At 54.8% G+C, this 13,664-nt stretch overlaps 1 protein-coding gene across 9 annotated transcripts in view; it reads right to left on the reverse strand.

The window, feature by feature from the left end:
• The window catches only part of LOC144720802 (tensin-3-like), a 90,920-nt gene that overhangs the window by 20,042 nt on the left and 57,214 nt on the right, over positions 1-13,664 (reverse strand). For all 9 annotated transcript variants that reach the window (XM_078597857.1, XM_078597856.1, XM_078597854.1 and 6 more), the window contains 5 exons: positions 13,004-13,068; positions 12,724-12,807; positions 11,680-11,792; positions 10,456-10,516; positions 10,225-10,297 (listed from right to left, as the gene is read on the reverse strand). In XM_078597857.1, coding sequence (XP_078453983.1) covers positions 10,225-10,297; positions 10,456-10,516; positions 11,680-11,792; positions 12,724-12,807; positions 13,004-13,068 — 396 coding nt within the window. The remainder of the gene's footprint in view (positions 1-10,224; positions 10,298-10,455; positions 10,517-11,679; positions 11,793-12,723; positions 12,808-13,003; positions 13,069-13,664) is intronic.

Genomic DNA, 13,664 nt, shown 5'->3' on the forward strand with positions numbered 1-13,664 from the left:
GGTGCCCCTATACAGCTTGGGGGCAAGTGTTATTGGCGAACACCAGACATGTACACACACACGCACACACACGTATATGTGCTTAAGCACACATACACATTTGGCACCATGGGTCCAATATAAAGAAAATTACAGCACAGTAAAATACTAATATTATTGGACGTGGCATTTTCAGATAGTCCATCTTTTACTTCATGTGCTCCATTTATCGCAGACAAAAGCAATATCCTTTTATTAAAAAAGTTTCATAAAGAGTGGGGTGCATAAAGATGAATACAGCGAATAGAGTGTGCTCGTGTGAGCACTCGGTCAACTGTGGTGACAGTGATGAGCTTAAATTCATCTCATATTGGCCGACACCCGCGTGCCGAGGAGCTCTATTATACACCCTTCGCAATCCCTTTAGAGCTATTTTCAAGTCCCCATCGATTTCTCCTTTGTACTCCGCCTCCAGTGTTTACAGAGACTAAGGATGTGCGCCGGTGGCTGCCGTCGCCGCTTGGGAAGAGAGCGGCCCGACCGACCTCGCAAGCCGAGGGCCTCTCATGTCGCAAAGGCCCATGGGGACCCTCCGGCGCGACACCCTCCACCCCCGGGAGACAATGACTACTCCCACGTCACCTGCACCGGGGGAGGCCGCGCCATTCACCCACCCCGCGGTAACTCGGGTTTCATTTCTTTCTTTTGACGACCACGTCCTCCACGGACGCTTGAGTCAATGGAGTAGAAGAGAGTGTGCGCGTGTGTGTGTATGCCTACCGAGCCATGATTAAAACAAAATCCACAATAACATCCTGCTGCAGGTTGTGGTTAGCGGTGGAGAAAGTGGCGGCACCAGGACACTTTGAAGTTAAAGATTTGGTGGGAGGGGAGGGTCAAAAAGGGCACTTGGCAGCTGACATGTGGCTTTTGGCTCCTACAGCTACTGAAGCCCTGTGGCACGAGCTTTGGGAAATTGGTCGAGCTTAAGTGTTATCCTTTTGTTTTGTGTTTACTGACTCATGTAAATAAAGCAGCCACGTGGGATGGGCTGGGACAGCTCAAACAGAATGTCTGAACATCGATGGGGGGAGCCGTGGTGCAGTGGTTCATGCGCTGGGCTATGAACCTGAGTCTGATTCCTGGCCAGGGATAATGTCAGTGATGAAGTTTTATTGGAACTGATTCGAAGTTTTATCGGAACACAGTAGTCAGCGCGGTATTGCTGTAAAAGAGCTAGTGGGCCTGACCTGGTAAAATAAAATGTTTTATTATGAACAAACTATCCCATGACTGAGAATACATGTGAAGTATTGGAAAATGACGGCAGGAAACTCCTTGACGGGAACACACTTCTTTTATTAAATCTTGACTTGTAACAATACAACGCGTGGCCTCTCTTCTTCACAATGCGCTTCTCTTGACTCTGGATTCTGTGCTGCCGGCTCTCTGTGCCTCGTGTAGACTCCGCGCCTCGGCTACACTCCCCTCTCGCCTCGTGTAGACTCTGCGCCTCTGCTACACTCTCCACTCGCCTCGTGTAGACTTTGCATCTCTCTCTCTGGCTACACCGTACGCATACTCGGCTCGTGTAGACCTTCCTCTCTCGCTGGCTACACCGTATGCATACTCGGCTCGTGTAGACCGTTCTCTCTCGCTGGCTACACACTATACATTACTCAGCTCGTGTAGACCGTTCTCTCTCGCTGGCTACACACTATACATTACTCAGCTCGTGTAGACCGTTCTCTCTCGCTGGCTACACACTATACATTACTCAGCTCGTGTAGACCGTTCTCTCTCGCTGGCTACACACTATACATTACTCAGCTCGTGTAGACCGTTCTCTCTCGCTGGCTACACACTTATACCTTACTCTCCTCTACTCTCCATTACTCTCCTCTCCGGGCTCTATCTCTGCACCTTCGTCTTCATTCTTAGATGGTTCCACTTCTGCCCCTGCTCCTCTGTGCATCACCTTATATACCCCTTCTTCCCGGGAGACGGAGCGGATGCGGACCTCAACGTCGGCACCGCTCCTCAGTTACCCAATCCCCACGCGCTATCCCTACGATCCGGTTCCGCTCAGCGCGTGTTTCCACTCCCCGACCAATCACACCGCGCTGCTACCCGATCACTCCCTCTGGGCGCGTCACCGGCACACAGCCAATCAGCAGCACTACCCCCACCCGCGCACTGACGCCTGCTCCTCCCCGTCAGCGCGCGTCACCACACACACACCCGTACATACGCGCTGGCACACGACATATACACCCAGCGCGTATCACCACTACATCACCCCCTCCCACATAGCTCGCAGCCGGCCCGGCTGCTAACAACAACCAACCGCGACGATAAAACGACAACCAACAAAAAAAAACCCCGTAACCCCCCGAGTGTGCCCCGTAACATAACACCACAACAACAACAACAAGAATAACTATGTACAGATTGACAATGAACCCGAAAAGTCAACAATAACACGATACGAGCAAATTCGAAACGAACGCGCCCCACGTCCCTGCGACTACACGCAGTGACGAGGCGCTCCAACTGCCCCGACTCCTCACGAGGCAGGTCATGCAAAGTAGCACGACCTGGCGCGAGTCCGTCTGGCTGGTCCATCGTATGGGGCGGGACACTGACGACCGTCCGGCGGTTCCGGCTGCTCCAGACGGCGCGGAACGGGCCTGAAAGGGCCGGCCCCGCCGCGGAGATCCGGCCGCCGGTGATCGGCAGCTGTCAGTTCCGAGACACCTGGGAGCAGATCAGGCGAAAATACGTGTGGATCAGGCAGAGACATTTCCCCCTCTGGGTCGCCGGTCACGTCACACGCCCGGCCATCACGACACAAGGGGAGGCCATATGGAGGCGAGAACGGTTTCAGTCGGGAGGGGTGAACGTACCACCGGCGCTTTCCCCACTTTATCTGAACGCACTGGGGCCGTGCAACGCGCACGACCTCCACGGGTCCCCTCCACGGTCTCAACAATTTAGGCGACGTAGCCAAGGGTGCCTGAGGGCAATGCAGCCAGGCCCTGTCACCTGGTTTCCATTCGTGCATGGACACCTTCCGTGCCCGCAACCGTTCATTAGCAATTTGGCGAGCCCGCGAATTAAGCCGCGCGGCCTCCCTCGCCTCTGTCAGCTTGTGAATATTAAACTTAATATGTTCTGCCAAATTAGAATTAGTTCGTGGAGCGGACAGGCCAAGTTGCGTTTCTATTGGCGGGTCAGCTTCCCGACCGTACATCAAATAGAATGGGGAAAACCCCGTAGCTGCATGGGGGGCCATTCTATACGCGGCAAGGACTCCCGGGACCTGCAGGTCCCAATCTACATGTGCCTCGCACACCTGCTGGCACAGCATGGAAGTCAAGGTTTTGTGGAGTCTCTCCACCATCCCGTCAGTCTGCGGGTGGTACGGGGAGGTACGCACCTTCTTGGTACCCAACAGATCGCACACCTCTTGCAACAATTTACTCGAAAATTTTTTACCTTGGTCGGTCAGCAGGCGTTCGGGAGCCCCCTTGTCCAGGACATAGCCCTGGACGAAGGCATCCGTCACAGCCGCTGCCGACTGGTTAGCGAGAGGCCACGCCATAGGCCATCGGGTAAAGTATTCGACCCCCACTAACAAATATTTATTCCCTCTCGGCGTGACTGGGAAGGGCCCCAAAATATCGAGTGCAACGAGCTCGTTGGTACGCGAGACCTGAATAGATTGCAGCGGTGGATTAGCTGCCACGGCCGGTGGTTTACGCCTGGCGCACTCAACGCACCCCTTCAGAATATGCACCACATCACTTCCCATTCCCGGCCAGTAATAGTCACGCTGAAGCAGGGCAAGCGTCTTGTTAACTCCCAAGTGCAAGAGGCGTTCGTGTGCCGCCAAGACAACCCTCCCCCTCACAGCGGAAGGCACCACGAGTGCGTTCCGCCGGGACAAACTGTCCCATTTCAATAACACGCCCCGCTCAAGTACATAGGAGCCGGTACGCTCCTGGTCCCCCTCGGGACCCCCAACCTTGCGGCGCAATGCTAGCAGCGAGCTGTCCGCCATCTGGAGGCGGCCCCATTCGCTGAGCGACAGCGAGAGCAGCGAGTCCCGACCCTGAGAGGCAGTGGAATCATCCCCGATCGGTGCGCCCGCTGTCGCAGCCAGTGCCCCCATCTCCCCCGCAAGCGTCGGTTTACAGCGCGCCGATCCCGACAAACACGCGCATTCATCACAAGGCAACAACCGCGACAAGCAATCGGCATTCGTGTGTCGCAACCCCTTACGGTACGTAGTCGTAAACTGATAGTCCTGGAGGACTTCCAACCAACGCGACAACTGGCCCGAGGGCTGGGCGACCCTCAATGAATACTGTAGCGCCGCGTGGTCCGTTCTGACTGTAAAGTGACGACCATAAAGATATGGCCTAAACTGCTGCACAAAAAAAACAATGGCAAGCAGCTCGCGACGGGTGACACAGTAGCGCTGCTCCGCCGGAGACAACACCCTACTACCGTAGGCGACAACTCTTTCGACACCCCCAACGACTTGGGATAGCACCCCCCCAATGCCCGTGTTGCTAGCATCCGTGTCCAGCAAAAAGGGACTGGCAAAATCGGGATAACACAAGGGTGGGGCACCCACCAAGGCGTCCCGGAGGGAGCGAAACGCGGCCTCCTCCTCCGGTCCCCATTTGAACTTCACTCCCTTCGCCATTAGAGCGTGCAAGAGTTTTGCAATAGTGGCGAAGTGCTCAACGAACCGCCGATAATAAGAAGCAAACCCGATGAAACTACGCACGTCGGAAACGGACGTAGGTGTCGGCCACGAACCGACACAATCCGTCTTCGCGGGATCGGTGGAGATCCCCGAAGAATCGACAATGTGACCCAAGTATCTAACGGACCTACGAAGGAGGTGACATTTGGCCGGTTTAAATTTCAACTTAGCCGATCGCATTCGCAAGAACACCCCTCTCAATCGCCGGAGGTGTTCCTCAAACGTTTTACTGAAAACAATGACATCGTCCATATAAATCAAGCATGTATCCCACTGCAAGCCCGACAAAACCAGCTCCATAAGTCGCTGAAACGTCGCTGGAGAGGAGTGAAGTCCCATGGGTAACCGGTTAAACTGGAACAGCCCCCCTGGAGTCCGAAATGCTGTCTTAGGTTTCGACTCTTCGTCGAGCGGCAACTGCCAAAACCCCGATAACAAATCAAGAGTCGAAAAATATCGCGCACCAGACAATGCATCGAGGGACTCATCCATCCTGGGGAGCGGATACGCGTCAGCCACAGAGATCTTATTCAGGCGACGGAAATCAACGCAGAATCGCAGGGACCCGTCCTGCTTCTTAACCAGCACAATAGGCGCTCCCCACGGGCTAGAGGAGGGCGAAATAATATCGGCTTCTAGCATATCGTTAACAGCCGACTGAACATGTTCCTTCTCCACGGGACTCAGTCGGAAGGGATTTAGCCTGACCGGCGCCGCATCGCCCGTTTCAATGTGATGGTGCAACAAATCCGTGCACCCAATGTCATACTTATGTTTACTGAATACATCAGAGAATTCAATGAGCAACTCGCGCAGCGCACCCAACTGCGCCGCCGACAAATCGTCCGAGGCGGCACATAACGAATGGACCCACTCAAGGTCTTCCCTTGGCTCAACGTTCCGCGCGGGGCTCGAGCCCACCTGCGCAACCAACCCATCATCCCCAGGGACCTGCGCCGCGTGAGCCAGCACGGTGCCCTGCGGAATGACAGCTGGTCGCGACCCCGCGTTCAAAACCATCACAAACGGATCCCTGTCAGCCCGCACCAAAGTGTGAGCCACCGATAAATCAAGACCCCCGACAGCCTTGTTAGAAGGACCCAAAAGCATACTCTGTCCCGAAGCCTCCCTCACCCATGGTTTCCGCAACCGGAGGGGAATCAACATCTGTGAACCCGGGGGCACTTGCACTGTCTGCGTCGCCACCGCTTGTATCGTAGCGCACGCCGTCCGAATGTCAGTAGGGCCCGTCAAAAATGAAATCCGGCGACCCGATGGCAGTTCAATGCATCGTTGATCGATAAGAATTTTAATGGGCATTTTAGCCAAAAAGTCAGTGCCCAAAAGACACGGAACTGCCAAAGAAGACGAAACGAAAACGGGTCCCGACAATTTGATATCTCCAATACAAATGGACGCCCTAACCTGACCGATAATGCCCAACGATCCCCCATTAGCGGCGTAAAATGGCACATCCACTGGAAGCAGCGGACGACATTGGACCGGAAGAATATTATAAATGAGGTCCGATATAATAGTTGCCGATGCCCCCGTGTCCACTAACACCCTAATCTCAACCCCATCAATAGATCCCGTAACAACGGACGAACCCGCCGAAGCAGCCACAATTCTATGCCCCAATTCCGCCCATTCAATGTCTCCCTGGTCCCGGCCGAACCCCCCTCGCCGAACCGAATCCCCGAACCTTAACCGGCCCTCCTCCGCCGCAACGCGGCGTCCCATGTGTGCCGAATAAACAGGCCGAGCGTGTGAGGTGCCGCGACTTGCCGGGGATTGTAGAGATGACTTGGGCTCTCGGTCGTCGTCCAGCCGAGCTCCCATGGCGCGCTGCCGCGGAGCGCGGCACCCGGACGCCACGTGGCCCCGGAGGCCGCAGTTATAGCACGTGACGAGGGTCGGAGTAGATCTTGGTTGCTCCGACTTTCGGCCCGATCGCAGAGGCGACCGGGCCCCCGGCCTCCAGTCCCCTGGTCGTCCCGTGGCGAACGCCTCCTCTCGTGGGCTGACGACTTGGGGTTCGGCGACCACCAAACCCGGGGCTGCGACGACAGCAGCGTTGCAACCAACGCCTTGCTTCCGTTGCAGGGCCTCGTGCGCTTGAATACTCGTGGCGACTCTCAAAGAAGAAATATCAATCTCGTCAGCTGTGTTGATAGGGACCCCCAGGTCCTGCGCCAACTTGAGCAGCTGCTCCAAAACCATCGCGTCTTGGCCCTCCTCGTCCATCCGAGGGAACGCAGCATCAGCAAGAGCCAGCAACGCCGTGCGATAGGCCAGCGCGGTCTCCGTGGCCGCTTTCCGTCTTGCGTAGAACTGATGGCGGCACGTAGAGGGAGGCCCGTAGACCCTGGCCAACAAACCCAGCGCATCCTTCAGCGTGGAGCGGTCCGACTTCCGTGCAGCCCTGAAGGCCGCGAGCGCATCGTCGTCCAGCATGGCGGGCAATGCCCGCAGCGCCGTAGCATCGGACCACGCTGACATCTCTTGATGCGCCAAAAACCTTCGCTGAAATTGGCCCCAGTCTCCGCCTTCCGCCTTGAAGGCTGACAACGTGGGCAGGCGCTGCTGAAAAATGAAGTCATCCGCCTCGTGGTTCCTCTCCGCCTGTCCGTCGGTGTCTAAGATGGCGGCTCCAGCAGCAGACGTAAGATGGCGGACCCCCTCGCGCGCTGATGACGTCGATGCGCGCGCTTGGGAACCCACCACCACGTGGCGCTCGCCGTTCCCGCCAAAAGTAGGCCCAGGCGCAATGGCGGGAATCCCCCATTCGTTTTGGCGGGAATCTGCGGGGCGACCTTGTAAAATGTCCCCCACCGTCCCCGCTCCTCCCGACGAGCTGATCTCCGCCAAGATGGACGCGGCGGCGAGCAGCAGCTCCGCCAGTCGGGAGTGCGCCTCACGAAGCCCGGCGTCTGTCCCCGGTCGCTCGGCCGGCGCCGTCGACGGACCCTGCAGCGTGGGCAAGTCCTCTTCCTCACCCCCCGCCACCAGCGGCCCCGAGTCGTCCAGGTCTTCCTCGCGGTCAATCCCGTGGGTCCTACGGGTCTTCCTCGTCTCCATACTTGGAAGCCCGTTTCACTTCTGACGCCAGATGAAGTATTGGAAAATGACGGCAGGAAACTCCTTGACGGGAACACACTTCTTTTATTAAATCTTGACTTGTAACAATACAACGCGTGGCCTCTCTTCTTCACAATGCGCTTCTCTTGACTCTGGATTCTGTGCTGCCGGCTCTCTGTGCCTCGTGTAGACTCCGCGCCTCGGCTACACTCCCCTCTCGCCTCGTGTAGACTCTGCGCCTCTGCTACACTCTCCACTCGCCTCGTGTAGACTTTGCATCTCTCTCTCTGGCTACACCGTACGCATACTCGGCTCGTGTAGACCTTCCTCTCTCGCTGGCTACACCGTATGCATACTCGGCTCGTGTAGACCGTTCTCTCTCGCTGGCTACACACTATACATTACTCAGCTCGTGTAGACCGTTCTCTCTCGCTGGCTACACACTATACATTACTCAGCTCGTGTAGACCGTTCTCTCTCGCTGGCTACACACTATACATTACTCAGCTCGTGTAGACCGTTCTCTCTCGCTGGCTACACACTATACATTACTCAGCTCGTGTAGACCGTTCTCTCTCGCTGGCTACACACTTATACCTTACTCTCCTCTACTCTCCATTACTCTCCTCTCCGGGCTCTATCTCTGCACCTTCGTCTTCATTCTTAGATGGTTCCACTTCTGCCCCTGCTCCTCTGTGCATCACCTTATATACCCCTTCTTCCCGGGAGACGGAGCGGATGCGGACCTCAACGTCGGCACCGCTCCTCAGTTACCCAATCCCCACGCGCTATCCCTACGATCCGGTTCCGCTCAGCGCGTGTTTCCACTCCCCGACCAATCACACCGCGCTGCTACCCGATCACTCCCTCTGGGCGCGTCACCGGCACACAGCCAATCAGCAGCACTACCCCCACCCGCGCACTGACGCCTGCTCCTCCCCGTCAGCGCGCGTCACCACACACACACCCGTACATACGCGCTGGCACACGACATATACACCCAGCGCGTATCACCACTACACATGTAAAAGCCATTGATCCAGCAACGGATTGACATAGTGCTTGAAGTTACTGATTATTATTGTTTGTTCAAATACCATGGCCGAAAAAAGTCCTTTCAGCCATCCCCCTGTAGGCAGGGCAAGAGAATAAAATGAGACGCAGAGCTGGAGTAGCTATCAGTGTGAACAACTGAACCATGAGACGAGAGACGACCACAATCACACACGCTCGCACTATACCTAACTGGTTGGAACCTCCTGCATGAAAAGTGTTGTATTTCCACTACTTTTAGATTCACATTCACATATCCACACAAGCACGCACACACACTCAGGTGTTCACACTCACACTCAACAACAACCGCCATTCACCACTAAGTGGTGGTGACATCACCATGGTGCTTGTGCCAGACTATGTTCACTTTAAGGCCATTTGAAGTGTCAAACGCCCGCTGGCAGGAGGTCACAGGACAAACCCAGGTACCATGGGTCGACTCACTGAGATGACTGGCCGAAGCACCACCTGAGCCCCCTACTGTGCCAACTCAAACACACACTCACACAGGCATTTCCACTCACACTCACACCCACACAGGCATTTACACTCACACTCACACCCACACAGGCATTCACACGCACAATCACACTCACACACACACACAGGCATTCAGACAGGCATTCAGACACACACAAACACTCACACCCACACAGGCATTCAGACACACACACTCACACACACTCGTACACGCAGAGTCGTGAGAAGCAGCACAGGGTCGAGCTGTGGGCTGGGCCGCGTACGGCCAGGAGCCTGATCCCCTCTCAGATAGGCCTCAAATAACAACCAGATAAGGTCTAGAAACGTGAGTTATTGGCTTCTCACGAACATTAATACGTTTCATGCACCGGATATAATTTCTCTCCGATAAAAAAATAAGTTTCTTGTTTTATGTTAGAGTCATTCAACTATATTCTCTTCTCCGTGAACAAAAATTACGCGAAAAAAATGTACAATCACAACGCAACATCGTTCGCGTGGATACCCAGCGCTGTAGCCCGCCAGATGAAATCTCCACGAATGCATGTGCCTTCCCAGTGCCCGCAGCGCCAGGATAGCAGCCAGATCCCTCGCTGTGACGAACGCCGCTCATTAACATTGCTGCCGTGCGTGCGCTCGCATCTCACGGAGGAGTCACACTCCGGGTACAAACGGCTTCCACCATGATTCAGCTCGTGCTAGGCACTGAAGTAATGTAACAAAAAAAATAAAAAAAACGCCCTGAAAGAGTAACGAACTCTCACTGGAGTTCCGCACGGGATTAAGGTGTCATCAACACCTTCCTCACTCCAGAGTGCAGTGTGAGATGCAAGCGAGAGCGGAGAACGTACCAGGATGTCCCCTTTCAGAGGCAGCCCGGGCTCGATCGTGATGCAAAGCTTCTTGCAGTTGTCCGGAATGTTACTGGCGGAGGTGAAAGTAAATCAGCATCGAGGCAACAGGCGTCATTGGCAAAACTATGAATGTACGAAAGACAGGTGAGAGGGCATTACAGGTGACGTGACATGTTTACAAAACGAGCGGTGGCGGTGAGCAGTGGAGCGGTGGCGGCGTGCACTCACTAGACGGCAGAGGTGTGCAGCGGCTGCGCCGCCTGGTAGATCTTGAGAAATGGCCGACAGCCTTGGGGAGTAAACAGGAAGCATTCACAATACTCTGTTTGTTCAGGAACCCCCGGGTCCCACGGCCGAGCCTCTGCGGCCTGGCACAGCAGGCCCAGTGAGGGTCAGAGGAGAGAGGGAGGGTGCCCCCCCCGCCCCCTCTGCCCCCCCTCCCCCTGGGTGCACCCCCCCCCCCTCATCATTAAAACAAACATTTGGAGATGTAGGCCACTACATCTCCAATTGGTGAGAATTGTATTTTATTATGTTGAATTTTTATTATTTTATTATTTCCCTTCTACGTGACTTTACCGAAAGAACCAAGAAGATGTAGGCCACTTTTAGAGAATTAACATTTTTCGTGCAGGAAAACACGTAAGTCCCCTGAGTATACAATTCGTCACATTAAAATATATAATCCGACAAAAGAATAAACGCCTCCGTAGTGCCGTGATCTTTATCCGCAAAGTGAAATGCGGAAACAGTCCCAGCCGGAATGCGAGGTTGATGGATGCATCGTTTCTGAAAATAAGTGCTCCTAAAACAATCGAGCGCCCTTACCCCCGCCTCCACCCTCAAATGCCGGTAGATGGACGAGCAACTCTATTCACGCAGAAAAACACATTCCTTCCCTTTAGCATCAAACAGACATTGCCTTGCATCAGGTCAAACAAATGCACTGGAACAATGTACTTGCGAAGGTAGCACCGCACGCGTAGCAGCAACGCCAGCCGTTCTGAGTCACCGGAGCACCGGCAACAGCGCAAGGCACGATACGCGCACGCACGTGACTCCGATGCGGCCACGAGGCAGGAATGAACGCTAACCGTGGACTAAGGTTACGCCATTGCCAGAGTGCTGCTGTCAGGGTGTTCAATTAGGCGAATGAAGAATGAGCCAAGTTAATTTCACTAATTCACAAGTTTTGGCGCTTTAGTTAATTCCCATGTCCACGTTAGTGCAGTTTAAGCATGCCCCTTTCACTCGAAGCCAGGATTTGTGTTTGTCAGCGAAAGTGGCACTCTGCCTAACTGCATCCAGCGTGTCACTCCTCATTGATCAACTCAAGAGGAGCCTTCCGAGGAGGATCAGGGAGCGGCCGCACTGTAGTAGCGAAGCGGGCCGCACGCTCACTGCGTCGGTCGTTTAAGGTGACGGAGTCGCCATGCGGCGCCCGTGCCTTACCGCCATCATCCTCCAAGTTGGGCAGCCCGTGGATGACGATGTGGTGCAGGAAGAGTGGCAGGTTGTTCACCTTCACTCGGCCCGAGAGCAGCTCGCTGAAGTACGACACGTACCTGCGCGGGGAGGGCACACATTCCCTCATGGACGGCAAGGGAATCTGGGACACGCTGGGTAAACATTTACTTTATTCACAAGCTGCGCATTCATTAAACTGCCTCAAAACATCTCTGCATGCCACAAGCAGGCAGGCTGTTTCAAAATTAAAATCCACTCATGTGGACAAAATGCTTTCACTGTAAATTCCTTTATTGAATATGGCATTTGGGAGATTTTCACACGGGTTTTGAGATATTTTTTTGGTGTGGATTCTCCGAGCTTGAGGCAACTTCGCTCAATCCTAGGAATTGAGAGGGCAGCCAAAGGTGGACGCACGCACGCGCGCGCGAGGGGCCACACACACGGTATGCACTCCACGCATACCTTGGCTCCACTCGCTCTCAGTGAAAAACGAGAAGCAACTCGTCCCGGCGTGCACTGTCTCCCACGGGCCCCGCACGAGACTAGAGAGCGCCAGGGACCATCGAAAGCATCCACCCCTCCTCGCTCACCGTCAAGAGCGTGTCGTCTTGTGACCGCCGCTGGGGCAGTATTACATTAACTCACAATACCATGTTATCTACTCATTTAAGCATTCCAGCGTGCGTGTCCAGCAGGCCCGGGGGGAGCTAATACTGAGAGCATAGCTCGTGGATGACAATTTAGCTCTCCGATGTGGTTTCAGGTTGTGTCGCATGTCGCTCGACGCTTTGTATGGTACTCGCACACAGTTGTGCAGTGTTACATAGAGAACATCGCGCCGAGCAACATACTGTGTGGCGCAGCCCAAAAACACATCAGGGAGCTGTACAACACAATGGTGAACACCCACGCAGCAGTCCATGGAGGGAGTGTTTGCGGACCCTGTTATGATTTGCAGGAGCACTTTTCAGGCAGTGTGTGTGTGTGTGTGCTCTCCCCCCCCACCACTACCACACACCACCACACCTTCTCTGGGACGGCTGGGACAGCTTGGCAACTTTGTCGTCGTAAAACTTCTTCATCGCGTACCGGTCGAGCGCCTGGCTGGCACTGCAAAGAGTTAACGCACAAAATCCATCGCATAACGATGCCCGTGGCACACAAAGCCTCAGGCGAGGAGACGCGTCCTCCACCGTGTCCGCTGTGCACCCACGCTCAGCGTGGCCGTTTGTGTAAGTGGGAAAGGATGTCCGCGCGTGAGCCCACGACGGGACAGTGGGTGGGTGGGTGCCCGCCGTGCGCCAACCTGGCGCAGATGCCGTTGTAGTACATGTAGGAGGCCACCACCACCCCCGTGCGGCACTTGTTCCCCTGCAGGAGACACTGCAGGCGAGCAGCGTCAGCGCGCGCTCCGCCCGATGGGCACGCGTCGCACGCCGGCCCCCTCGAGCTGCGCCTTCGAGGAGCGCCGCGCGTACAGTACAGCGGAATACTCTCTCATTCAATTACACGGCGAGATGAGCATGCGGAATGGCATCACGTAACACTTCAGGATGTATTCATATGCTATGTTATCACGCACTGACATGTGGGGTGCCGAGTTGCCTTTAGCAATGGCATTAATTTGTTATTCTATAAGCGTTTAGATATGTAATATAAATCCGAGCGGAGCTGTGGCGCAGTGGTTAACGCAGCGTGCTATGAACACGGGAATCCGAGTTAAATTCCCGGCCTCAAATAACATCAGTGGCGAGTTATATCTGTACCAGTCCTGGACCTCCTCTTTCACCAAACCGGACTAACCAGCGTGGTGAAGTATGGTCAAAGAAACCCAAATGATGGGCATGACACCCGGAGGCATTCATCCAGCAGTGGATGGATAAAGGAGCGTAAACGATATTTACTATTTCTTTATATGTTTATGTAAGGAGGGATTCCGTACGGTGAGTGTATGTGTACGTGACTGG

This window comes from Lampetra planeri, chromosome 10, assembly GCF_965212315.1.
Source record: "Lampetra planeri chromosome 10, kcLamPlan1.2.h2, whole genome shotgun sequence".
In the NCBI taxonomy this organism is placed as follows: domain Eukaryota; kingdom Metazoa; phylum Chordata; class Hyperoartia; order Petromyzontiformes; family Petromyzontidae; genus Lampetra; species Lampetra planeri.